The sequence below is a fragment of the Sminthopsis crassicaudata genome, chromosome 4 (genome assembly GCF_048593235.1).
Source record: "Sminthopsis crassicaudata isolate SCR6 chromosome 4, ASM4859323v1, whole genome shotgun sequence".
In the NCBI taxonomy this organism is placed as follows: domain Eukaryota; kingdom Metazoa; phylum Chordata; class Mammalia; order Dasyuromorphia; family Dasyuridae; genus Sminthopsis; species Sminthopsis crassicaudata.
Genome location: NC_133620.1, coordinates 283467812 through 283495290, shown reverse-complemented (window position 1 = coordinate 283495290; position 27479 = coordinate 283467812). Strand labels below are relative to the sequence as shown.

The window sequence follows — 27479 nt, the reverse complement described above, 5'->3', positions numbered from 1 at the left end:
TAAAGAGCTGTTACAAAGGGAAATCAATGGGTCTTGGCAATAGATTAAAAACAAAGATTACAAGAAAATGAGAAATGCAGGATGACACCTAAGTTGTGAGCTTGAGCAACTAGAAGGATAGATAGGAAAGTTGAGTGGATAGATAGATAGGAAAGTTGAGTTGAAGGATAGATAGGAAAGTGAGGGGCACTTAAAGGAAAATTTAATGAGTTCCATTTTGGATCTGTGGATATCTACAGTTTGAGATGTCTGAAAGGGAGTTAGAGGTGTGAGTTTTTAGAATCATCAGCCTGGAGATGGTAATGAAATCCACAGGAGTTGATAAGATCACCAAATAAAATAGTATAGAAAGAGACAAGAGGACCAAGAACAGCACTATTCCAGATATTTTACAAATAGGAGAAGAATCAGAAGTGTTCTGAAAACCTAGAGAGAACAGCAAGGAGGAATGATCAACAGTGTCAAAGATTTCACAGAGATAAAAAAGAATTGGTCCTGAGAAATTATCACTGTATCAGGCAGTTAAGAGACCATTAGTAAAACTTTGGAGGGAATCGTTTGGGTGGAATGATGACTATTTTTTAAGGGCTTAAGAAAAGAGTGAGAAGAGAGAAAGTAGAGGCATTTATTGTAATTGGGCTTTTCAAGAAATTTAACTTCTTTGGAAGGATCAAGTGAGGTATTTTTGAGGATGGAGGAAAAGAGGTATATTTGTAGACAGTAGGAAAGGAAATCAGTAGACAAGTTGAGAAAGACAGGAAGAGAGGGGAATGATAGAGGGGCAATCTCTTGGAAGAGACAGAAATGAAAGGGAACAGTTAGAAGGATTTATAGCCTGGGTAAGGAGTAAATTCACCTCTTTATGCTAATCAGGATTGAAGGAAGGGATAGTAGCAGAAGAGATATGAGTGATAGAAGAGGGAGCACATGTTCAATAGCCTTGACTTTTTCCCTAAAATATGAGGCAAGAGTCAAAAGAGAGGTGGATGGGGGCAAGGGAAGCCATGGCAGATAGGAGAAGGATGAAATGGTTTATTAGAGATGTGTGGAGTATTGGATAGAGAGTTAATAAGTATAGAAAGATTGTCTAACAACAGTGGGAACCTAGTTTAAGTTGTATGACAAATTTATAGTGGAGCCAGTCAGAATGATAATAGGACTTTGTTCTGCAAATCATTAAGGAGTTTTATCTTGTGACACTGTAGCATTGTATTCTAGCTTTCAATCTTTCCCCTGTACTAGATTGTAAGCTTCATGATAATTTGGTTACGTTTTATTTAAAAAACAATTTCCCTAACTACCTAATATAACTTTCTGTACATGGAAGACATTTAAAAAGACTTATTGAAGGAATAAAGGAACAAAACATTAGAAAGAGTAAAGGGAAAGGTATATGAGAAGAATGTAAAAGACTTCATTTAGTGATTTCAAATGAGGCTTAAATGAACCATATTCCATGATGGAGAAGAAACCTTTGGACATGGTATTTGATGCCACTATTGAAAAATTTTAAAGAAATGACAAAAAAAAAAAAATAGCTCATATTTACATAAAATTTTAAAGTAGGTAAAGCTTTACAGACATTATCTTATTTGATTATCACCTATGATCAAATGGGTGAGATGGGTGCATATATTATCTTCAACATACATGTGAAGAAACTAGGAATAGAAGAGGAAGTGACTAGCCTTCTGTAACAAAGCTAGTTAAGTGGAAGAGATTTTTAGATTCAAGATCCTCCTGAGTTTTACTTGATAGTATGACATTAAAATTTTTTGAAAGATATAATTTCTGGATAATTTAATCATTTTATTAATAATGTCAGCATGCTTATTAAAATAAGGATGGCTGTTTGGCTATATCTTAGACAAAAATCATGACAGCTAACTCACTGCTTCTAGGCCCAGTGAAAGATGGATGTTCTCCAAAGTGGTAATCAACTCTGACTGGTTAACAGTTAATGAGAGAATGAGTTTAACCTATGTAAGTGAACTTTGATTATGTCATTTACTTCTAAGTTACCCTCAGCCATAGGCAATTCAAGCCTGAGCAGAAAGGAGTTTCACCTTAGATTAGAAATCTGATCTGGTCTGGGTACCCAGAATAAGGACAACGTTAATCCTATCTTTCATTAGCCCTATCCTTGAGAGATTGGATAAGGAGATAGGGCAGGGGAAAAAAGTTAAGAGTCCAATTTTAACAATTTGCTACTAATATGATAATTATTTCTCTCAGCAGTTTGCATTACATCATGTCAACAATCTAAAAAACAGTGAAGGTTAAAGATTTTCAACTGGAATGGTATCTATATATACCAAAAACTTTGTTACTTATCTATGGCAAAATTCTGCTTGTTAACAACGTGGCTTGTAAACAGTGAATAACCTTTTGGGTATAGCTCCAAATGAAGGGTTAGACCAATTCCCAATTTCAGCAGTAATGCATTAAATGTACCTGCTTTTTCCTCAAACTCTCCATGGATTTTCATCTTTTGTTGTCTTTGCCAATTTGGTTAAGAGGTGGAAGTTGCTTTAATTTGTATTTCAACAATTTGTGATTTAGGACATGTTTTTTTAACATGGAAGTTAATAACTTGAATTGAATTTCTTTCTCTGAGAACTACCAGGTCACATACTTTGGCCATTTATCTTTTGGGCAATGGCCTTTTGTCTTATAAATCTGAATCAAGTTCCCTATAGAAATTGGATAACAATTTTTCCTGTGCAACAAGATAACTGTATAAATATGTATACATATATTGAATTTAATATATACTTTACATATTTAACATCTATTGGACTACCTTTGCCATTTAAGAGAGGGTAGGGGGAAGGAGGGGAAAAGTTGGAACAGAAGGTTTTGCAAGGGTTCCTATTGAAAAATTACCCATGCATATGTTTTGTAAATAAAAAGCTATTAAAAAAAAAAAAAAAAAAAACAACCTAAATTGGATAAGACCTTTATCAGAGAAACTCAGTACAAAGATCTTTCCACACCATTTTTGACTGTATAAAAAGACTTAAATTTTATATTATCAAAATCTTCAATTGTATTTTGTGTTTTCCTCTCTCTATCACTTATTTAGTTATGAACTCTTTTATTAACCATAGATCTGAAGGCAATTTCTTCCTTACTCTTTTGATTTTTCTTATGATGTGACCCTTTATTTCTAGGTCATTCATGAGGCATCTAGGAAGTAGAGTAGACAGAATACTGGAGGTAAGGAGGCTCTGAATTTAAATCCTGCCTCATATAATTATGATCTGTGTGACCCTGGGTAAATTATCTAACTATTCTCAGTTTGTAAATTCAGTCTGTAAAATGGGAATAATAATAGTATCCCACCATATGGGGTTGTTAGATCATATGAAATATACAAACCATATTTCTGTATAAACCATAAATCACTATATAAATACTGGTTGTTATTATATGATAGGTTATATGTAATTATATAATAAATATATACGTAATTATATATTAAATATAATTAATATATGAATATCATATGGGTGTAAATATATATACATAAATATTAAATGAGTAAATTACTTAACTATTCTCAGTTTCTTCACTTATAAAATGGGAATAATATACCTAGCACATGGAATTGTTGTTAGATCAAATAAAATAATATAGGTAAAGTACTAGATAAGCCATAAATTACTACATAAATACAAGCTTTCATTATATAATAAGTATAATTATACATTAACTAATTTTATAATAATATGTAATTACTTTGTATTGTTTATATATATACATACATATATATATATATATAAAAATATTGATTAGTTTTGGCTTGTGATTTTTTTTCATATTATTTAATTTTCAGAATTTCTGTTCTGTTGCTTTGTTGTTTGATTTTATTGTTGGTCAAGTTTTTTGCTTTTTTTTTTTTTAGTTGCATGAAATTCATTAATTTTTTTCTTTTGTTAATGACATCTAGAGTCATAAAGTTTCCTCTAAGAACTGCAAGAGCTGCATCCCATAAATTTTGGTATATTGTTTCCTCATTGTCATTTCCTTTGATGAATATCTCTATTGTTTCTTTAATTTATTCTTTGACCTACCACTTCTTTAATGTTGCTTAGCCTTAAATTATTTTTTAATGGATCTTTACTGTATATACTTTTTGTTATACTGTATGGTCTCAGTAAATGATGTGTTTTGTATTTTTGTTTTTCTACATTTTTTGAAGCAGTCTTTATATATACTCAATTTTTGTAAAGGTGCCACGTAAAATTCTTTTTGCTCTTCCTTCCTTGATTGCCAGATATCTAGATATCTAGCATTTCTATTTTTCTAAACTTCTACTGAGGTACTTGAATTCTTTTTAGTTTATTTTTTGGTTAGATTTGTTTGGTATGAAAAAGGTACATTAAACTTCCCATTATATTTAACTATTTCTTCCTCTAATTCAATTAACTTTGAGTATTTGAATGTGTGTTATCAAGGTGTGTGTGTGTGTGTGTGTGTGTGTGTGTGTGTGTGTGTGTGTGTGTGTGTGTGAAAGAGAGAGAGAGAGAGAGAGAGAGAGAGAGAGAGAATGTGTGTGAGGAATGAGTATTAATAATGATTTGTTATCTCAAGTGAATTTAACTATAATGCAATTCCTCAGTATCACTTAAATACATCTATATTGTGTCCTGGTCTGCAGTCATTATTGCTGCTATAGCTTTTTAGAGTTCAATAAACAGAACATATTTTTATTTATTGTTCTATAAATAGAACATAAATAGAGCATATTTCTTGTGAAGAATATATTATCAGATTCTATTTTGTAATCTATTCTGCTCTATCCTCTTCTGTTTTATGCCTATTTTTTTCATCATGTTCCTTCTCTCTACTTTTTCCTATCGTTGTTTCCACCTTCCTCTTTACAAATAAGAAAGTAGAAAAAGAGAAGTTTGCCTATAAATAAAACAACTTTTCTCATTCTTCTCTTTCTTCCACTCCTGAACCCAGGATTTTTTTCACTTTCTTTCTCTCCTTTTAATTTCCCTTTCATGTTCCTCTTTCTAGACATTTAATTTTATCTTGTCTCTATCTTATTTATTTTATTTATCTATTTTGTCTCTCTTAATTATCCATTTTCTATTCTATTATCCCTGTTCCTTCCTATTTAACTTTTTAGTTTAATATATTTCTATAAAGTATGTGTGTGTACATGCACCTGTACACACATGCTCATGTGTATAACTGTGTTCCATCTTTTACGTAGTCAGATAAAAGTGAGATTTGTGAGATGCTCTTTTCCCATCTCTTCATTTGATTATTATTCTGCGCTTTGCACTTATGTAATTCTATTAAGTGATTCTCCGTTCTCATCCTATATTTTCTCCTTCCCTGCCCATATTTTGCCTTCTCTGAAAACCATCAAAATAGAACAAAACCATTTACAGATCCTCTGTAATTTTTGTCTTTCTCCATGACCCTAAAAAGATATTAAGGTCTTGAAAAGATATTTGTTTCTTCTCCCCCTACCCTCCACTGACATGTGAAGAATTCATTTCTATATGCTCCCTTCCAATTAAATGAATGTGTCCTTTTCCATGTTTCTCTGCCTTTTTTCTTTTTTTTGCATTTCCATTTAAAAATATCTATTCAGTTTTTGTTTATTCATCTGGAAAGCTTAAAAATCTTTCCTTGCATGAAAGGTCTCCCTCTACTCCACCCCTTTTTCTCCTCCCATCCAATTTGAAAGATTATATTTAGCTTTTTTGGATAGTTTCTCTTGGTTATATGTCCTTTTTTCGAATGGGGATTCTAAATTCTTCTCACCTAAAAAAGTAGCTGCTAGATTGTCTGATCCTTGCTGTAACTCCTAGGCATCTGAACTCTTTTTGGCTCCCTTTGACCTCCTTTCTCTTTGAACTTGATGTTCTGGATTTTGGCTTCACTGTTCCTGGGTCTTTTCTTTTTTTGTACCTTCTTTCATGAGTCTATAAAGGAGTTCTTTGCATTCTGTTTCTAAGAGTTCAGGGAAGTTTTCACTTATAACTTCTTAAAATGTGGTACTTGGATATTTTTTGGACATGATTTGCTGACAGTTTGAAAATTTAGATTATTTCCCCTTTAGACTATTTCTTTTCTTTCTTTCTTTCTTTCTTTCTTTTTTTCCTGAGGCAATTGGAGTTAGTTACTTGCCCAAGATCACACAGCTAGGAAGTGTTAAGTGTCTGAGGTCACTTTTGAACTCAGGTCCTCCTGACTTCAGGGCTGGTGCTCTATCCACTGTGCTACCTACTTGCCCCCCTTAATCTGTTTTCAAGGTCAGTTGTTGATAAATATTTTTTAGATTTATAATTTTAATTTTTTTGACTTTTTAAAAAATATATTTCTTGATGTCTTAGGGTCATTTTTTCCTGTTTAGCTCATTTTAATTTTATTTAGTTTTTTGGTGAGATTTTCTATTGACTCAATTCTTAATATTCTTTCCTCCTTGGCTATTCCACTTTGTATCTCATTTCATTTCTTCTAGGTATTCCTATAGTCATTGTGGCCAGGATGTTTTTTCCCCCATCTGAGGTTTTACCTTATTTTAATCCTTTCTTCCTTTGGGTTTACCTCCTAAGGAATCTTTCAAACAAGGCATTCCTTCATGATATGTAGAGTTTTCCTTGATTTCCTTATTTCTGTAGCCTCAGTATTGGGAGGGAGAGGTGAAAAAGAGGGAAGGTCAAGCTCTATGACTGAATGATATGGGTACAGACTGTTTGATATTGATTATAGTGGTCAAGACCTTTCTTCATGGGACTCTCAGATTATATTAGTGTTGCACTCTGTCTGAGAGGTCCTCCTCTTGCATTAAGTTTCTCCTACTTCTTGGCTCAAGGTCTATTCCTGTACTAACTTCTACAAAGAGATTAGGTTACACCTTGCCTAGAGTCTTTCTCCTGATTCTAGATGCACAGCCCTATCATTCAGATCCTGCTCATCTGGAGCACTATGTTAGGGCCAAACTATTTCCAGGGTTCCTTTGGCTGCCTTCTACCCTGTTGTTGTTACCAAAGACTTCAGAGATACCAGGGTAGATATCTTGGGGACTTTTCTCTTGCTTCTAGACTTAACTACACTGGACCTATATTGAATTTCATGGAACTTTCATATGATATATTCCAGTTTGTTTTAGTCTCTGGATTCTGGGAATCACTGTAAGGATTCTAGGGCTTGCAGATGAATACAAAATTGATTCATTTTATTTTTTTTCCCTAGATGCATGCATTTCTAAGCCTCACAAGGGAGTTTTAGAAGGATCATTTTACCATTTACCAAACAGAGACCCTTCTAGTCTGAGATTCAAGCTTAAGGGCTCTCTACTTATTATTCTCTCTCTCTTTTTTTAACATTATTTATTTAATGAATTTTTCCAAAAATTTTATGCATAGGTAATTTTCTATCATTGACAATTGCAAAACCTTTTGTTTCAACTTTTCCCCTCTTTCCCCCCACCTCCTTCCCTCCATTTCTTCCCCCAAATGGCAGGTTGACCAATACATGTTAAATATGCTAAAGTATAAGTTAAATCAATATATGTATAATGTCCAAACAGCTATTTTGCTGTACAAAAAGAATAGGACTTTGAAATAGCATACAATTAGCTTGTGAAGGAAGTCAAAAATATAGGCAGACAAAAATATAGGCATTGGGAATTCTATTCTACCTATTATTCTCAACTGGTAACTCAGTCCATTAAAATTTTTTTTTCATTTTGTAAAGAGTCCACACTTGTACTAAAAGAAATCCAGGATTAAATTCCCAAGTTAGTTCAAGACAACTGTAAGTTGTACTCAGCTTTATAGATTTTAGCCTTGATGTGAAAGAACCTTTAGCTGTATTAAAATGACATTGCTTTATCTTTTTACTTTACTTTTTCTGGGAGGAAAAAATGTCATTATGAAATGAGGAAGACTGGATAGTTCCTTCCTCATCTAACTCCTCAGAGGCCCTATTAGCAGCTACAAAGAGATCTCTCACTCTAGAACCTATCAGCTTTCTTGATTTAATGGGCTGCCCTATGGGTACAGTTCTACACCAAAAAATATAGTTCGTAGAAATCCAATAATAGTGTCTGCATAAAATTCCATTTTTAAGAGGAAAAAAAAAGCTAGTTCTAAAGATAAATCAGGAGAGCTATTATGACATTGCTCTTTCTCAATATTTAAAACGATTCAATGCTTATACAATAAACTAAGTAAAAACAATGATGTTTAATTCATTTAATCTTCTGACAACTTTCAAGCCTGTCAAAAATCTTAAATTTGAGAATAAATAAAAAGCCATATCCAGGGAGGGTCTCACATTTAATCCATTCACAACTCTCATTTTAGGGGGAAGGATGGGTGGAAGGGGGAAAATCTGACCTAAATCACTGTAAATAGCTATTTATATAGTGCCATGAAGTTTATAAAACACTATATATATCAAGCCTTATATTGATCCTCACAATAATCATATGAAGTATTATTTCCATTTTACACTTAAGGAAGAAATTAAATAACTTGTCCAGTCACATGGCTAATAAATGCCAGATTTGAATTCAGGTTTTTCTTACTTTTAAGAAAAGTGATCCGACTTAAACCACCAGAATCTTTTATATTAAATTTCTTCTAGACTATATCTGAAAAAATATTTTTCATCATGGCAAGATATGAAAAGGAAGGAGATGACTAGTGTTAGGATTACTCCTAATAGTCATTAGGATGGAGAATGTTATATCTTTTTTGGGTGATCCTTCTTAACATTTTACAAAATGTTATACAAACATGGTGTTAGGCATGCTGAATGATTAACAAAGTCCCTTTACAAATCTCATATGAAAAGGAAACCTGCAACATCATGGCCAGGGTAAATTCTACCTTTCTAGGAAAAAAAAAAAAAAAAAAAAAAAGCATGATTTTAGTTTTAAGAAAACATTTTGAATTTCTTTATACTACGCTGGAGAAACATGTCCAAGGAACTTTGTTCATTAGAGTCTCAATTTCAGAAGAGAAACCAATTGAGAAAGCTCTCAAGTTCTGTATAATTCTCAGAAAATAAGCAGAAGCTTATTTTGGGTAGGCTCAAGAAGCTTAAAAAAAACCTTAATAATTTCTGATTATTATTAGAAATGCTAAAAAAATCAGAAAGATGATCTTGTGGAATCTGGATAGGATCATTATCAGTACAGCTAAGATAAAGCTAGATGCCTATCTCTAAGGGATGGTTATGAGAGAGAAGATTTTTGTATGGGGTGGGGAAATTATATTAAACAACTTTTAATGTTTTTCCCTCCAAATTATGATTACTTAAGTTAAAACTAATATTCTCCTGAGGTTTTAAAATTCATATAGGTTAAAATATTGTTAATCCTTATTATTACATCTCAACTTATTAGCAAAACAGTGTCTCTTTTTTACTAATATCTTTAAAATATTATATTCATTTCTTAATTCACTGAAATAGTTTTAAATCTTCCTAGTAGTTGGAACTCTTCTTCCTAGAGTAATAGTTCAGATCACTTGGGCAAATTCTTCTGAATTCAATTTCTCTTATGAAGTTGTGGACTGTATTTATGAATTTGCAACTGCCATAGTTGCTTCCAATTCCAATGGTGTCATATGCTTTTTGCAATAGAGAAACACTTTGGGAGAACATGTTCTACTCTGGTTAAAATGGAACTTCTAGTGCCTAGCTTCATCCCTATTAGAATGAAATCATAAATATCAACAGTATTAATTACTAATACTAATTAATAATTATAATATACATAATACAGTACTAATTACTGTGAAAAACAGTCACTATAATCTGAGCATTCTTCTCTCTAACTATATAGTTGCCCCTGAAGTTTTAACAGCTGGTACTCTTCAATGACACCAATAAACATCTTCAAACTATAGGCCAATGGGATTTAATTCAAATCTTTTTTTAAAAATGCTAGGAGCAGAACCAGGAAAACATTATACATAGCAACAGTAAGATTGTGTGATAATCAACTATAAGAAGACTTGGCTCTTCTCAGCAATTCAGGGATCCAAGGTAATTCTAATAAACTTTGCATGGAAAAAGCCATCTGCATCCAGATTGAGAACTATGGACATAGTATGCTTCAATCCACATTCAATTTTCACTTTTTTTTTCCTTTTTTGTGGTTTTTCCCTTTTGTTTTGATTTTTCTCTCCCAACATGACTCATATGGAAATATATAAAAATGAATATACATGTATAACCTAAAAAAGCATATATATATATATGCATATATATTTATATGCTAAGACATATTATTAAAGGAGATATTAGTAAACATCTATAAAAGGAAGAGGTGATCACAAAGAATAAACATGCCTTCATTAAGAACTAAAGCAATAAGTAAAAGCTATAGAATAGGCAAATTAATGTTTAGTGTTAGGAAAAATTTCTAAATAATTAGAACAATCCATAAGTGGAAAGCAGTGGATTCTCTCCTCCACACCCTCCCTATTAAAAGTCTTGAAGCAAAATCTGCTTGAGTCAGGTGTTTTGGAGAAAGAAAGTCTTTTTTAAAGTATGAGTTGGATTACATAGCCAAAGAAATCTCTTCCAGTTCTGAAATTCTGAAATTTACTGTGTCTATGAAGCAAGCTATCATTTTTTCTACAAATTGAGATTCTTTTTTTCCCCTGAGGCAACTGAGTTTAAGTGACTTGCCCGGGGACATGCAGCTAGAAAGTATTAAGTATCTGAGGCCACATTTGAACTCAGGTCCTCCTGACTTCAGAGCCTGTGATCTATCCATTGTGCCATATAGCTGCCCCAAACTGAGATTCTTATAAAACCAACAAGTCAAAAAGTAACAATGCATAGGGCTCTTTTCCATTTTTATTCAAATTCTATTCTGATCACATTATTTTAGAGTTATATTTTGTGAGCTCACACAAACTGGTAAAATTAACTTTACAAGACTACTTTTAAGGACTTTTATTTCCTCAAGTCAAATGGCTAACTTGGGGTCACTCAGATGATCTGGAGAGCATTTTAACTGCAAACCTGAGGTATATGTTTGAAAATACACATAGGTTATTACATTATATTGCCTCATTGCACACAGAGTTAAAAAATGTTACAAAGCAAGTTTTGAAAAAATAAATTCCCAATGTCTAAATAAATAATCTCTATATTTCTAATGTGGATAGATTGTTAGGACAACAAAAGGCATATTCTGACATTTCATAAGAAAAAACTAATCATCTTACCGTATTGACCCAATCATATATGGTTGTGCCAGCTGAACCACAATGGCACCACTTCCTAGTTGGTGACAGGTGTATCCAGAATCCCAATCATAATTCTTGGTGTCACCATTCAACAAGGCATTACGACTACGACTCACACCTTCAATCACACTAGCACAATCAGCAATTGTAGCAACATTATCCGTTGGAACTGTGAAATGCAATACAAAGTTTGATATCAGAATAAAAGTGGCAAAAAACCTAGTCTGCACTAAGTTAGTCTATTTTAAACTAGGTACAAAAAGTATATTAGATGATATCATGTCCCATGCCTACAGTTCCTACTTATGGGAGAAGGGGGAAGGAGAGAAGTTCATTTTCTTATATTCTTGATCCGAACTTGTAAATTATAATTAAAGTTTAATTACATTTGTGTTGGTCGTTGGAAATATTATTTTCCTTGTTCTGTTCACTTTTCATCAATTCAAATTTTCCTCATGCTTCTCTGACACTTTCATCTTAATATTTTCTTATAATGCAGTAATGTCCCATTATATTCATGTTAGACAATCTGTTTATCCATGCCCCAACTGATAGCATTCATTGTGCTTCCAGTTTTTTGTAACCATGAAAATTAAGACCTCTCTCGAACCTATCTTTGTTGGGGAGTTAGAATCATTGAATCAAAATTGCTTTCCTAAAATGACTTTAACAGCTCACAGTTTGTCTAATAGTTTTTTTCTGGAGTCCCTACAACACTGATTATTATCATCTTTTGTCATGCTTACCAATTTTTTGCCTATCAGGTAAAATCTAACGTGTTTTAACTTGCAAATTTCTTATTAGGGATATAGAGCAATCTATCACATGCTTGTGAATAATTTACAATTTTTCAATCATATATTCAGATGTGCAATGGGATAAATGTTTTTTATCATCTTTCTATTACAGGATATATTTTTATGTTTAATATGCACTATTAATATTTTTGCACCACTTTAAGCCTAGACAATCAATAAAATAAATCAAATCTGGATTTGTAGTGTTTGCTGATTTCTAATGTTCATGCGCAACCATCAGCTCTCATGAGCCTATCTGAACTGCTTCTATCATGCCCCTCTATTTATCAATGGAAAAATGGTTCCTGATTTCATAGGTTTCTTTTAATTCACATATTGGATATCAAACCCACATAAGAAACACTTGATGGAAAGATATTATTTTCCAATTGACCACTTCCTTATGTTAGTTGAAAAGATTATTCTTTTACGAGTTTTCAGTTTCATAACTAGAATGATCTCTTTTACTCTTTATGATAACCTCTACCCCATATTTAAAATTCTTTCCCTAAATATCTCATTTTCTCTTGATTTTTTTAAAATGGTATGATCCAATCATATTCAGGCTGCATATCTGTTTTGATTAATTCTGGCGTAAGGGATGAGGTTCTGCTAGATTTGTTTCTATAAGAGAATATACACAAAAATAGTTTATGTTTTATTGTTTCTGACTCTTGCTTATCTAATTTATTCTGATGATTTATTTTTAAAATTTTTAAGAAGAATAAACAGATTTTCTGATTAAAGTTTTATATTATAGGCTATAATCTGAAAGTGTGACATCTTATTTTGAGATTCTACCTCAATAGTTTAATTGGTGTATCACTAAATCTATAAATTAATTTAGATAATTTTTTAATAAGCATGAAGGGTTACTAAGAAAACAAGAGCAGTAGAGGGAAGAAATGGGAGTAGGTGAAGGAATGGAAAGATGGTCTTATTCTAGAAGAGAGGAAACAAATACGTATCACTAAAGAATGGTAGAGGAAGAAAAGGATATTATAATGTGTTTGATTAGAGGGAATGTTCTCAAGAAACCACCTTTTTCAGAAATAAGTAGTCTTTTCTAGAACTGAATTCCATAGTAAGAGGGACAAAGATCTGGAAGATGGCTATACAAAGTTCAGGGTAGCAGTAGGGGGAAAGAGTAAGTGATCATAGTAGGGGCAGTGTGTAGAACTGGAACTTATGACTGAATATAAAATTAAATCAAATATACTTCTTTAATTCAAGAAGCATTTATTAATAATAATTTTCAGTAAGATCATGCACAGGGCAAGACTGGGAATAAAGAGGCAAAAACCAAAGGAGATGCCCTCAAGACATCTAAAAAAAGAGTGAGGGCTGAAGAGAATAAATGTTTATTTAGATGAGTAAATAGAAAATATCAATTCTAGTAATTTTTGTGGAGAGGAAGACATCTTTTAATTTTCTCTGGTAAACATGAGATACAACAGTAGAGATAATAATTTCCAAAGAACAACATTGTGAATGAAATTGAACAAAAGTTGCTATTTCTGTTTTTTATAGATGAGGAAATTGAAGCTTATTAGAATTAAAGTGATTTTTCTCAAGCTCACAGTTACTAAGAATATAAGGTCAGATTCAAGACTAGATCTTTTTACTATAAGTCAGAACTCTAACACTCAAAAGACAGTTGATCACAAAATTATAAAATTTAAGAGTTAAAAGGAATATCAATAACTGTTTAAGTGTAATCATTTAGTAGAAAAATCTTCATTATGATATACTATTGGAAGTCTAGGGTGGCATTGGGGGAGGAGCCAAAGGAAAAGGGGAGAAGGTAGAGCACCACTACGTTTCAATGGAAAAATTGAAGTATTAATCAAGTACTTCCTGTGTTGTCACTATCATACATTCAGGAAACCATTTTATTCTTCACTCAAATTATTAATGCATTTTTCATGACATTGAGCTTAAATATGCTTCTGGCAACTTCTACCCTTTGCTCATAGTTCTGTCTTCTGGGGCCAAATAGAAAGTCAACTTTCTCTTCCATCTCAATACTTTACTGTAGAGGGCCAGGAACTCTGGGGTGATGTAATGGTTGCATGTCCTCAGTATGGTGCAGTGATGTAATTGTACTGAAGTATTTAAGGGCTAGGACAACTGGGAACGCCCTCTCAGCCACAGCTCTTAGCCACAGAACTAAGAGAAGGCTCCAGATTCCAGACTCCATCTTTGACTAGCCAGGTGGCCCTCCTGCCTCCTTTACTCCTCCACTAAGACTAAGGACTCAGGCTGATCCTTAGGTCCTCCAGAGAGCTAGTCTGGAATCAAGTGAGAGGACACAGCAATTAATCACAGCAACTGATACTCTGGGTCCTGGCTCAGTAATAGAGCAGACCAGTGGGTAGCTTCAGTCCCAGCTCAGAAAGCAAAATGCCAGCTAGAGCAACTAGGCTATTTCTTGGACAGAGGAAGAAGGGCTACTCCTTGCTATAAGCAAGACATCCCTGGCAAATTGCCAGCCTGGGAAACAAGGTTTATTTTCTGGAGAAAGCAGGTAGAATTACCTCCTGCCATAAGAAAGACACCAAACACAAGGGTCTCCTATGCTCAAAGCCAAGGCTTGGAGCTACACTGGAAATATGGGACAGAAATCCTGTTCTTTCTCTTCTATTACTCACCCAACTCCCAACCCCTACCCAGAAGGCACAAAAAAAGAGTTGGAGTAGGAAGAGAAAGAAAGAAAATGAGCAAGAAACAGAAAACAAAAACAAAAACAAAAACAAAACCTTAACCATGGAAAGCTACTAAGGTGACAGGGAAGACCAAAATACCAACTCAGATGAGAATAAAAAGTTCAAAGATTGGTCTCAAGCTCAAACCACTTCTTGGAAGTGCTCATATAAAACTTTAAAAGGCAAATAAAAAAAGGTAAAAGAAAAAATCAGAAAAGAAACAAGATGTATACAAGAAAGAATCAACAGCCTGGAAAAAGAAGGAAAAAAAACTGACAGAAGAAAACAATTCCTTAAAAAATACAATTGGCCAAATGCCAAAAACAAACAAACAAACAAACAAATACACTTTAGAAAACACCACCTTGAAGAGTAGAATTAACCAAAGGAAAAGAGATACAAAAGCTAACTAAAAATCACATATCAAAAACTACAACTAAGGGAAGTTAATAACTCTAAAAGACATCAAGAATCGGTCAAAAAAAAAAAAAAAAAAAAAAAAAAAAAAAAAAAAAAAAGGAAGAAAAATGAAAAATATCTCCCTGAAAGAACAACCCCTCTGGAAAATTAGACCAGGAGAGACAATTTAAAAATTATTGGTCTACCTGAAAGCCATGACCAAAAAAAAAAGACAAGAGATCATCAAGGAAAATTGTCCTGATATTCTATAGTCAGAGTGTGAAATTATCATTGAAAGAATCCATTGATCACTTCCAGAAAGAGATCCCACAAGGAAAATCCCAAGGAACATTATTCCAAAACTCCTGAACTATAATCTCAAGGAAAAAATACAGCAAGCTGCCAGGCAAAAACAATTCAAGTATCAAGGAACAACAGTCAGGTTTATCCAGGATTTGGCAGATTCTACAATAGGGAAATGGAAGGCCTGTAATACCATATTCTGGAAAGCAAAGTACCTGGGATTATAACCAAGAATGAATTACCCAGTGAGACTGAACATAGGGGGAGGAGAGGGATCATCAATGAAGTAAGAGACTTTCAATTTCTATTGGAAAAAACAAACAAACCACTAAACAGAAAATTTGATCTTCAAACACAGGACTCAAAAGAAGCTTAAAAAGAAAAACAAGAAAAATACACACACACACACACACAATTTAAAGGTTAAAATATTTAATCTTTAGATGGGAAAATAATATCTGTAACTCTTAAGAACTGTGTCACTGAGGCAGTTAGAAGGGGCATACATGGATGGAAGATATGAATATGAATGGAATCTGATGTGATGGTATCAAAGAAAAAATCTTTAAAGAGTAGAAAAAGGATTATACTAGGAGAAGAGGAAAGGGAAGGTAAAATGAGACAAATCAGAACACATGAAGAGGCACAAAAGACCGATTACAATAGAAGGAAAGGAGGGGAAGGTGAGCATTGTCTGAAGCTTAATTTCATCACTTTTGGCTCAAAGGGAATAACATTATCACTCAGTTAGCTATGGATAATGTATCTTACCCTATAAAGAAGTAAAAGGAAAAAAGGAAAAGAAAGTAGAGGGAATGGATAGAAAGGAAGGCAAAAACAGTAAAAGAAAGGGAAAAGGGAAAGGAGGAATGACAAAAGAAAGGGCAGATTGAGGGCAAAGTGAAATCCACAAACAAATACTAATGAGAAACAAAGTAGAAAGAGAAATCAAAAGTTTATACAAAGGAGAAAATAGGATGGAGGGAAATACAGAGCTGGTCATAACAGTAAATGGAAAGGGATGAACTCTCCCATAAAATGAAAGGGAATGGCAGAATAGATTAAAAAACAGAATGCCATAATGTGTTGTTTACAAGAAAAACATTTGAAACAGAGTAAGGATAAAATGCTGGATCAGAATTTATTATGTAGTTAGTAAACAAAACCAATACAAATAAGATTAAAAGGGAATTACAAAGTTGGAGAAAAAATTTTTACAGCCAATGTTTCTGGTAAAGGCCTTATTCCTAAAATATATAAAGAACTGTTCAAATATATAAAAATGCAAATCATTCCCCAATTGATAAATGGTCAAAGGATATTAATGATAAAATTAAATCATAAGATCATATGAAAAAATGTTCTAAATCACACTAATTATAGAGATATGCAAATTAAAACAACTCTGAAATGGCACCCTACACCTCTCAGATTGACTAACATGACAGGAAAAGATAATTATAAATACTGGAGGGGATGTGGGAAATATAAGACAATTAATGCACTGTTGGTGGAGGTGTGAAATAATCTACCTGTTCTGAAGAACAATTTGGAACTATGCCCAAAGGGCTATAAAACTGTGCATATCTTTTGATCCAGCAATGCCATGACCTGGTCTCAAGGAAATCATAAAAGAGGAAAAAGGACCCACCCCCACCTGTGGAAAGATGTTTGTCACAGTTCTTTCTGGGGTGGCAAAGAATTGGAAAATAAGTAGCTGCCCATCAATTGGGAATGAGTTATGGTATATAAAGATAATGGAATATTACTGTTCTATTAAAAATAATGAACAAACTGATTGCTGAGTGAAACAAGCACAATCAGGAATACATTACACACAGTAACAACATTGTGCAATGATCAACTATGAAAGGCTTAGTTCTCAGCGATTCATTGATTCCAATAAACTTTGGATGGAAAACACCATCTGCACCCAGAGAGAAGTATGGAAATTTTATTGTAAATCAACACATGCTATGTTGTGTTAGAATTCTTACAAGGTGCTAAGTCAGTGGAATTGATAGAGACAATGGTTGTTTAACAGGGTGCTTAACAGTTCTCTATATGTACTTAGTAGTTTTTAAAAGTTCCACAAGATTCACACCTTTAAGAGAGCATATATAAGGAAGAGCCCACTGAAGCACAAGCCCATTCTAGGAGTTGGAGACAGATTCATTCAATTTTCCATCTTTGTGCTGGCTGGAGACATTGGGAGGATGAGTGGCTGAAGCTGGCAGAGGCAAAGGACTAGAAGCAAGAGCTCTCAGAACCAAGGAAAGAGATAGGCCTCTAAGAAAGCTAACTGGGCCCCAGGAGGGAGACAATACTTGGAAAGAGAAAATAAAGGATCTAGACTTTAATCCCTGGCTGCATTTGAGGTGATTATTACAGTGAACTGAAACTAAGGCTGATCCCAGAAACCTGCTCTCAGAGAAAATTACATTTTTAGAGAAGAACATTACATTACAATGTTGTTCACTTTTTCCTTCCTTTTCTTCTATTGTTTTGGGGGGAGGGGGTTCCCTTTGGTTCTGATTTTTCTCTCCTAACATCATTCATAAAGAAATTCATAATTAAAGAAAACTTTAGGACTTCTGGGGAAGGAGACAAGATGACAGAGAGGACACACGTTTCTCTCTGACCTTATTTACAACCCTCACGATAATTATGAAATCCACCCTCTGAATTAGTTCTGGATGGGCAGAACATACAAATATTGGGAGAGCAACAAATTATCAGCAGAAGATAATTTCAAAGATCACCAAAAAAAAGTCTGTTTCAATTGGAAATGGGAGGAAGGCAGCCAAAGCAACAAGTAATCACCAACATAGTAAGGGCAGTGTCCCAGGGCAGATATTTTGCAGGAGGACATGGGATAGAGAAGCTCCACTTCCTATCAGAAGCAGGAAAGAGACAGCGAGGCTTGGGCAGCTGACCACAAATGCCAGCACAGATAGCACAGAGTCTGGGAGCAGTGCAGTCTCAAGGTGCCTAAGCAGACGCCAACCAAACACCAGGACAGACAGCACAGAGCACCCCAGGGCATTGCTAATGACTCCATGTGGCAAAGCAAGCACCAAGAGTGAATCGGTACTGACCCAGAAGCTGTGGTTGCTTGGAAAACCTCTCCCACCCTAAAGGCAGACCTTAACAACTTAAAAAAAATGAGTAAAAAAGGAAAGAGGACTCTTAACAATTGACAGCTTTTATGGTGAAAAAGAAGAACAGATTTCAAACCCAGAGGAGAATAAAGGCAGATTGTCTCCAGATGAAGCTCCAAAAGGTGAAATAACCTAGTCTCCATCATACAAGGCTCTCCTAGAAGAACTTAGAAAGGATCTTAAAAGAGAGTTAGAAGAAAAATGGGAAAAAGAAATGAAAGCCTTGCAAGAGAGTTTGGAAAAGGCAACACAAAACAGACACAGTGAAATGGAAAAAGCATATAACTCATTAAAAGATAGATTTGATAAACTGGAAGAAGAAAGCAACTCCCAGAAAAACAGAATTTGTGAAACAGAAAAAGAAAATAATTTCTTAAAAAACAAAATTTGTGAAAAAGAAAATAACTCCTTAAAAAACAGAATTTGTGAAATGGAAAAAAAAAATTCCATAGAACAAAACAACTCATTCAAAAATTCAACTGGAAAAATACAAAAAGTAAAAAAAGTAAATGAAGAAATGAAGAAAATAACACACTAAAATTCAGAACTGAATAAATGGAAATAAATGCTTCAATAAGGCAAGAAAAATCAGTCAAGCAAAACCAAAAAAATGAAAAAATAGAAAAAGATGTAAAATACCTAACGGGGAAAACAACTGACCTGGAAAATAGATTTAGGAGACACAATTCTAAGGATTATGGTACTCCCTGAAATACATTATGAAAAAAAGAGCCTAGACACTATTTTTCAGGAGGAAATCATCAAAGAGAACTGCCCAAATGTCATAGAAACAGAGTAAAATAAGACATTGAAAGAATTTATCAATCAACTACAGAAAGAGATCCCAAAATTAAAATTCCAAGAAATATTGTGGCTAAATTCCAGAACTATGAGACCAAGGAAAAAATACTACAAGCAGCCAGAAAAAACTAATTCAAAAAGCCAGGAGCCATAATAAGGATCACTCATCAGGATCTAGCAGCTTCAACATTAAAGGATCAAAGGGCCTGGAATCTGATATTCCGAAAGTCAAATGAACTTGGTATGCAACCAAGAATAAACTACCTTGCTAAACTAAGCATTTCCTTCCAGAGAAGAAGATGGACATTCAATGAAATAGATGAATTTCATTTATTTCTGATGAAAAAAACCAGAGCTAAACAAAAAGTTTGACCTCCAAATACAGGACTCAAGTGAAGCATAAAAAGGTAAAAAGAATTCTTGAAAACTGTATTTCTATTATGAGTATACATAAAGAGTACATGTATAATTTAGTTTAGTGTTATAATATAAAAAAGGATCTAGAGGTGGAAAGGAAATTGTACCAGAAAAAGGGAAAAATGGAGGTAAAAAGAGGGAAACTACATCTCATGAAGAGGCAAAGGAAACCTATTATATCTGAGGGAAAAAAGGGAGGGGGATGATCATAGTGTGAATCTTATTCTCATCAGAAATGGCTCAAAGAGAAATTTTATCAAATGCTTTTTCTGCATCTATTGAGATGATCATATGGTTTTTGCTAATTTGGTTATTGATATAGTCAATTATGCTAATAGTTTTCTTAATATTGAACCAGCCCTGCATTCCTGGTATAAATTCTACTTGGTCATAGTGTATTATCCTGGGGATAATTTTCTGTAATCTCTTTGCTAATATTATATTTAAGATTTTTGAATCAATATTCATTAGGGAGATTGGTCTATAATTTTCTTTCTCTGTTTTCAACATACCTGGTTTAGGCATCAGTACCATATCTGTGTCATAAAAGGAATTTGGTAGTAAAGTGGTTAAATAGTCCCATTTTAGAAAAAGAAATAGAACAAACTATTAATCAACTTCCTAAGAAAAAATCCCCAGGACCAGATGGATTTACATGTGAATTCTTCCAAACATTTAAAGAACAATTAACTCCAATGCCATATAAACTTTTTGAAAAAATAGGGAATGAAGAAGTCCTACTAAATTCCTTTTATGACACAGATACGGTACTGATGACTAAACCAGGTAGGACGAAAACAGAAAAAGAAAATTATAGACCAGTCAATCCCAATGAACATTGATGCAAAAATCTTAAATAAAATATTAGCAAAAAGATTACAGAAAATCATACCTAGGATAATTCACCATAAGCAAATAGGATTTATACCAGGAATGTAGGGCTGGTTCAATATTAGGAAAACTATGAACACAATTGACTATATAAATAACCAAATTAACGAAAACTATATGGTCATCTCAACAGATGCAGAAAAAGCATTTGATAAAATCCAATACTTATTTCTTCATTGTCTATTTTTGCTTGTTCAACTTTTTTTTCTTGTAAAAACACTGGAGAGCATTGGAATAAATGGACTTTCCCTTAAAATAGTCAGTAGCATCTATTAAAAACCATCAATAAGCATTATATGTAATGGTGATAAACTGGAACCATTTCCAATAAAATCAGGAGTGAAATAAGGTTGCCCACTATCACCATTACTATTCAATATTGTGTTAAAAATGCTAGCTTCGGCAATAAGAGATGAAAATGAGATTAGAGGAATTAGAGTAGGTAATGAGGAAACCCAATCATCACTCTTTGCAGATGATATAATGGTATATACTTAGAGAACCCCAGAGATTCTACTAAAAAGCTATTAGAAATAATCCACAACTTTAGCAAAGTTTCAGGATACAAAATAAACCCACATATCATTAGAATTTTTATATGTCACTAACAAAATCCAACAGCAAAAGACAGAAAATTCCATTTAAAGTAACTGTCGACAGTTTGAGAATCTATCTGCCAAGGGAAAGTCAGGAACTGTATGAGCAAAACTACAAAACACTTTCCACACAAAGTCAGATATAAACAATTGGAAAAATATTACGTGTTCTTGGATAGGTCGAGCGAATATAATAAAGATGACAATACTATCTAAACTATTCTATTTATTTAGTAGTATACCAATCAGCCTCCCAAGAAACTATTTTAATAACCTAGAAAAAATAACAGCAAAATTTAAATGAAAGAACAAAAGGTGAAGAATTTCAAGGGAACTAATGAAAAAGAAAAAAATCCAAAGACCCCAACTTTTGGGATAAGAATTCACTATTTGATAAAAACTGCTGGGAAAAGTATAAATTATCATGGCAGAAACTAGGCATTGAGCCACACTTAACACTCTGCACCAAGGTAAGATCAAAATGGGTTCATGATCTACATATAAAGAATGAGATCATAAATAAATTAGAAAAACATAGGATAGTTTACCTCTCAGACCTGTGGAAGAGGAAGGAATTTGTGACCAAAGAAGAACTAGACATCATTATTGATCACCAAACAGAAAATTTTAATTATATCAAGTTAAAAAGCTTTTGTACAAACAAAACTAATGCAGACAAGATTAGATGGGAAGTAATAAACTGGGAAAAAATTAAAGGTTTTGATAAAGGCCTCATTTCCAAAACATAGAGAGATTTGACTCAAATTTATAAGAAATCAAGCCATTCTCCAATTGATAAATGGTCAAAGAATATGAACAATTTTCAGATGATGAAATTGAAACTATTTCTACCCATATGAAAAGGTGTTCCAAATCATTACTGATCAGAGAAATGCAAATTAAGACAACTCTGAGATACCACTACACACCTGTCAGATTGGCTAAGATGACAGGAACAAATAACAATGAATGTTGGAGGGGATGTAGGAAAACTGGGATACTGATGCATTGTTGGTGAAGTTGTGAAAGAATCCAACCATTTTGGAGAGCAATCTGGAATTAAACCCCAAAAATTATCAAAATGTGCATACCCTTTGATCCAGCAGTATTACTACTGCGCTTATGTCCTAAAGAAATCTTAAAGAAGGGAAAGAGACTTGTATGTGCAAAAATGTTTGTGTCAGTCCTTTTTGTAGTGGCTAGAAACTGGAAATTGAATGGATGCCTATCAACTGGAGAATGGCTGAGTAAATTGTGTATATGAATGTTAAGGAATATTATTGTTCTATAAGAAATGACCAGCAGGATGAATACAGAGAGACTTGGGGAGACTTACATGAACTGATGCTAAATGAAATGAGCAGAACCAGGAGATCATTATACACTTCAACAATGCTACTATATGGGGATGTATTCTGATGGAAGTGGATATCTTAGACAAAGAGAAGATCTAATTCAGTTCCAATTGATCAATGATGGACAGAACCAGCTACACTCAGTGAAAGGACACTGGGAAATGAGTGTGAACCACAGCAGCATTTACACTCTTTCTGTTATTGTTTGCTTGAATTTTTGTTTTGCTTCCCAGGTTATTTTTACCTTCTTTCTAAATCTAATTTTTCTTGTATAGCAAGATAATGGTATAAATATGTATACATATATTGCATTTAACATATACTTTAGCATATTTAACATGTATGGGACTACTGCCATCTAGGGGAAAGGGTGGAGGGAAGGAGGGGAAAAGTTGGAACAGAAGTTTTTGCAAGGGTTAATCTTGAAAAATTACCCATGCATATGTTTTGTCAATAATGTATAACCAGGAAAAAAAATAAAGCATATATAAAAAAAAGATTAAAATCAAGTTGTAAAGAGTTTTAAAAACCAAATATACCAGATAACGTTTTTCAGTTATGTCAGTAGTTTCCGACTCTTCATTGACTTCATTTGGGGTTTTCTGGCAAAGATATTAGATAGTTTAACATATCCTTCTTCAGTTCATTTTACAGATTAGTAAACTGGGGAAACAGGGTTAAGTGACTTGCCTGAGGTTACAGAGCTATCTAAATCTGGATTTGAACTCAGGAAGATAAGTCTGCCCGGATTCCAGAATCAGTACTCTACTACACCTAGCTGACTGTATTATATTTGATTATATAGTTAATAGGGAGCTGCTTTTGTTTAATGATTAGAGGAGAGACATGGTCAGGAATTATACTTTCAGAAAATCACTTTGTAGGTTATCCCTTAGCAGTAGATATGACATTAAAAATTGTCATGCTCCCCTTATTTGCTTATAATATCACTCCTTATGTCTCTATCATGTATGCCTATTTTGACCTTATCTTGGTACATCGTGAGATAGTTGTGTATGCCAAACTGTCTCCATTTTCTTAGCTGTCAAATGATGAATTCTTGCCTTCATAGCTTGGATGTTGGGGTTATCAAACACAAAATTGCTACAGTCATTTACAACTATAAGAGAAAATATAAAGTATTGTGTTCTCTCTAAGATTCATTTCCAATTTATTTTTGATGGAATTAAACACTGTCTTCTTGGAGATGGAAGAGCTGTCTGGTAAACTTTGTGAAGTTCATGTTTCTTATTTAGCAGCTTCTGAATTTTCCCAAATTAAATTTTTGCCAAACCAATCCTGATGTTAGTGAGTGTTCTGCCCAGATGAGCAAATGCTGTGCTGTATACACCAAGTCTCTGAAAGCTGTCCACTCCTTTTCTGCTCCATTGTTGCTGTGTAGAGACTCAACTTTCCCTTCAAGTCTGACTATTCATGCACAAAGAAGCACTCTAACCTGTTGACAATGAGTGTCCTGATAGTCATTTTGTCTTGGGGTGCCACTTTTGCTGAATGTGAATGTTTAACTTGGAGAGGATGGCTCCTATGATTGGTACAGTACTCTGTGCCACACAGTGCTTTCATTCTGTCTTCTGTCTCTCACTTGCCTCTTCTCTTTACAATGAGATAGTCTATTAATTGCCATTGCTTGCCATTAGGCTGCATCTGCAATGTTCTGTTGTGTTGAAGTAAATGGAAAACAATGATGAAAAAAATTGTGATATGTAAAAGTCTTCCTTTAAAAAATGACCATTGCTGGCAATCTGACAGTCTGTTCCAACTTTGGCATTAAAGTCACTCAAAATTATAAGTTTGGTTTTTTTTTCTGTACATTGATGAGAGTTTCTTGATTTTTATAAATTTTTTCTTTGATTATATCACAATTGGTTATAGTGGGAGCATAAGGTGTTCATATAAGTCCTGGGTTTGTCTTGGCAGGTAGATTCCCAAGTATTTGTAGTGTCTGTAGTTACTTTAAATGGAATTACTTCATCTCTTCCTGCTAGGTTTTCTTGGTAACATACAGAATTGCTGACGATTTGTGTGAGTTCATTTTATATTCTGCAACACTGATAAAGTTGTCATTTCAACTAATTTTTTAGTTGTTTCTCTAGGTTTTTTTTTTTAAAAAAAAAACACCATCATATCGTCTGCAAAGAATTATAAGTTTTATTTCTTCATTGTCTATTTTTGCTTGTTCAACTTTTTTTTTCTTGTTTTACTGGTAGAGCTAGCATTTCTTTCTTTTTTTTTTTTAAGCTTTATCAAAATGTCATTTTTTTTTAATTTTATTTTTATTTATTTTTTATTTATTTATTTTTATAATATTATCCCTTGTATTCATTTTTCCAAATTATCCCCTCCCTCCCTCCACTCCCTTCCCCCGATGACAGGTAATCCCATACATTTTACATGTGTTACAATATAACCTAGATACAATATATGTGTGTAAATACCATTTTCTTGTTGCACATTAAGTATTAGCTTCCGAAGGTATAAGTAACCTGGGGTAGATAGACAGTAGTGCTAACAATTTACATTCACTTCCCAGTGTTCCTTCTCTGGGTGTAGTTATTTCTGTCCATCATTGATCAACTGGAAGTGAGTTGGATCTTCTTTATGTTGAAGATTTCCACTTCCATCAGAATATCTCTTCATACAGCATTGAAGTGTACAGCGATCTTCTAGTTCTGTTCATTTCACTCAGCATCAGTTGATGTAAGTCTCTCCAAGCCTCTCTGTATTCCTCCTGCTGGTCATTTCTTACAGAGCAATAATATTCCATAACCTTCATATACCATAATTTACCCAACCATTCTCCAATTGATGGGCATCCATTCAACTTCCAGTTTCTAGCTACAACAAAAAGAGCTGCCACAAACATTTTGGCACATACAGGTCCCTTTTCCAGAGCTAGCATTTCTAATGCAATATTGAATAGTAATAGTGATAATGGGCATCTTTCTTTACCTTTGATCACACTTGGAAAACTTCTAGCTCTCATCCCCATTATATATAATACTTGCTCTTAGTTTTCATATTACTTATTTTAAGAAAGGCTCCATTGCTTTTTTTCTCCATTTACTGAAAATAATCATATGGTTTTTGTTGTTTTTGTTATCAATACTGTCAGAAATGCTTACAGTTTTGCTAATATTGAACCAATTATGTAATTCTGGTAGAAATCTCACCTGTAACATAAACTGCTAGTATTTTATTTCAAATATTTGTATCAATATTCATTAAGGAAGCTGGCCTGGTTTTCTTTTTCTGTTTCTGCTCTTCCTGGTTTACGTATCCAAAACCTTTTTTTTTTTTTTTTTTAAAAAGATTATACAGTATTGGGATTAGTTGTTCTTTAAATATTGGTAGAATTCACCTGCAAATCCATCTGGTGTTGGTGATTTCTTTTTCCCTATGAGAGCTCATTAATAGTTTATTCAATTTCCTGTTTCTAGGATAATGCATTTTAGTATTCTATTTTCTTTTCTGTTAATTTGGGCAATTTATATTTTTGCAAATATTCATCCATTTCACTTAAATAGTTTCTGGCAAATAATTAGGCAAAATAATTCCTAATAATTGGTTTAATTTCCTTTTTGATACTAATAACATGGTTTTCTTAAGAAGTATTACTCTTCAGTTGAGAACAGATAAAGGACAATCAATCATTTGCATTTTAGTAATATGCAAGGTCCTGTGCTATGCACTAGGGACACACACACACACACACAGAGCAAAAATATGGCAGATAATCTCAAGAAATTTACTTCCTAGTGGGGGCTATGCCATGCAAATAACTGCATATATAAGAAATATACAAGACTCTGAGAAAGAGGATGGAAAGGGAAGACCACTAGAAAAAACCTTCTATAGGTTTTAAACTGAGTTTTAAAGAATATAAGGGAGTTCAGGGATGAAGGAAAAAGGCATGGGGGATAGCTAGTGAAAGGCAGAGATGGAAAAAAAAAAAAAAAAGTACTTTCCATAAAGGCACAACAGGGAAATTAATGTAGCTCTGATGAGGTCTTCAATTTTAGGTGTGGTTAAGAGAAGAACTGATTAAAAAATTGATCCCTGAGGCAAGAAGGCTCGGATAAAGATCAGTTTAGCTCTATGGTCTCACCCTCTGAGGAGGTGGTCCAATCTGAAATCCAAGTTATGTCAAACTCCTGAGACCCACCCTCTATAGAAATCCCAGTCATATCCTAGAGATTAAATTATCCCTATAAAGCTTACTTGTGCCATACCAAGTGGTATTTCCCCCTAACTCCACTATGCTTCCCAACCCTACTTCTCCTTACAGCTAACTAACTCTTTTAGGATGCTAAGTCCCATTCAAGATTTAGCCTGTCCACTCAAGGGCATGTCCAACCTCATTAGGTGTTCCATTGAGGAACTTGTCTTTCATATGTTCTCCCAATTCTATTTCATATTTACCCTTCCTGATGTCTATTGTATCCCTTCATTTTGTCTGTAACCTGTTCCCCTAAATGAATCTACTTTTTGCCAAAGAGAATGGCCATTGTTAATTCTTAACTTTATTGAATCCCAATTTTTGGTGCCTGCAATCATTTGGTGACAAAAATAGATCACATCAGCTAAATTGTACTGTAAATGAAGGGGAATAAACTGTAAGAGACCAGAAGGTAGAAAGCAATCATTTTATGAAGGGCTTTAAATGACAAAGGATTTTGTATTGGATTCTGAAGGTAATGAGGAGCTATTGGCATTTAAGGAAATCAAAAAATAAGGAAAAGGAATGAGGAACAGCTTTGCTAAAATAAAAAACAAAAACAAAAAAACCTTCTAAT

The 27479-nt window shown here is 33.5% G+C and overlaps 1 protein-coding gene across 6 annotated transcripts in view; it reads right to left on the bottom strand.

Annotated features, from left to right (window-relative positions):
• The window catches only part of BTBD9 (BTB domain containing 9), a 445792-nt gene that overhangs the window by 146974 nt on the left and 271339 nt on the right, over positions 1-27479 (bottom strand). For all 6 annotated transcript variants that reach the window (XM_074311026.1, XM_074311030.1, XM_074311032.1 and 3 more), the window contains exon 8: positions 11220-11409. In XM_074311026.1, coding sequence (XP_074167127.1) covers positions 11220-11409 — 190 coding nt within the window. The remainder of the gene's footprint in view (positions 1-11219; positions 11410-27479) is intronic.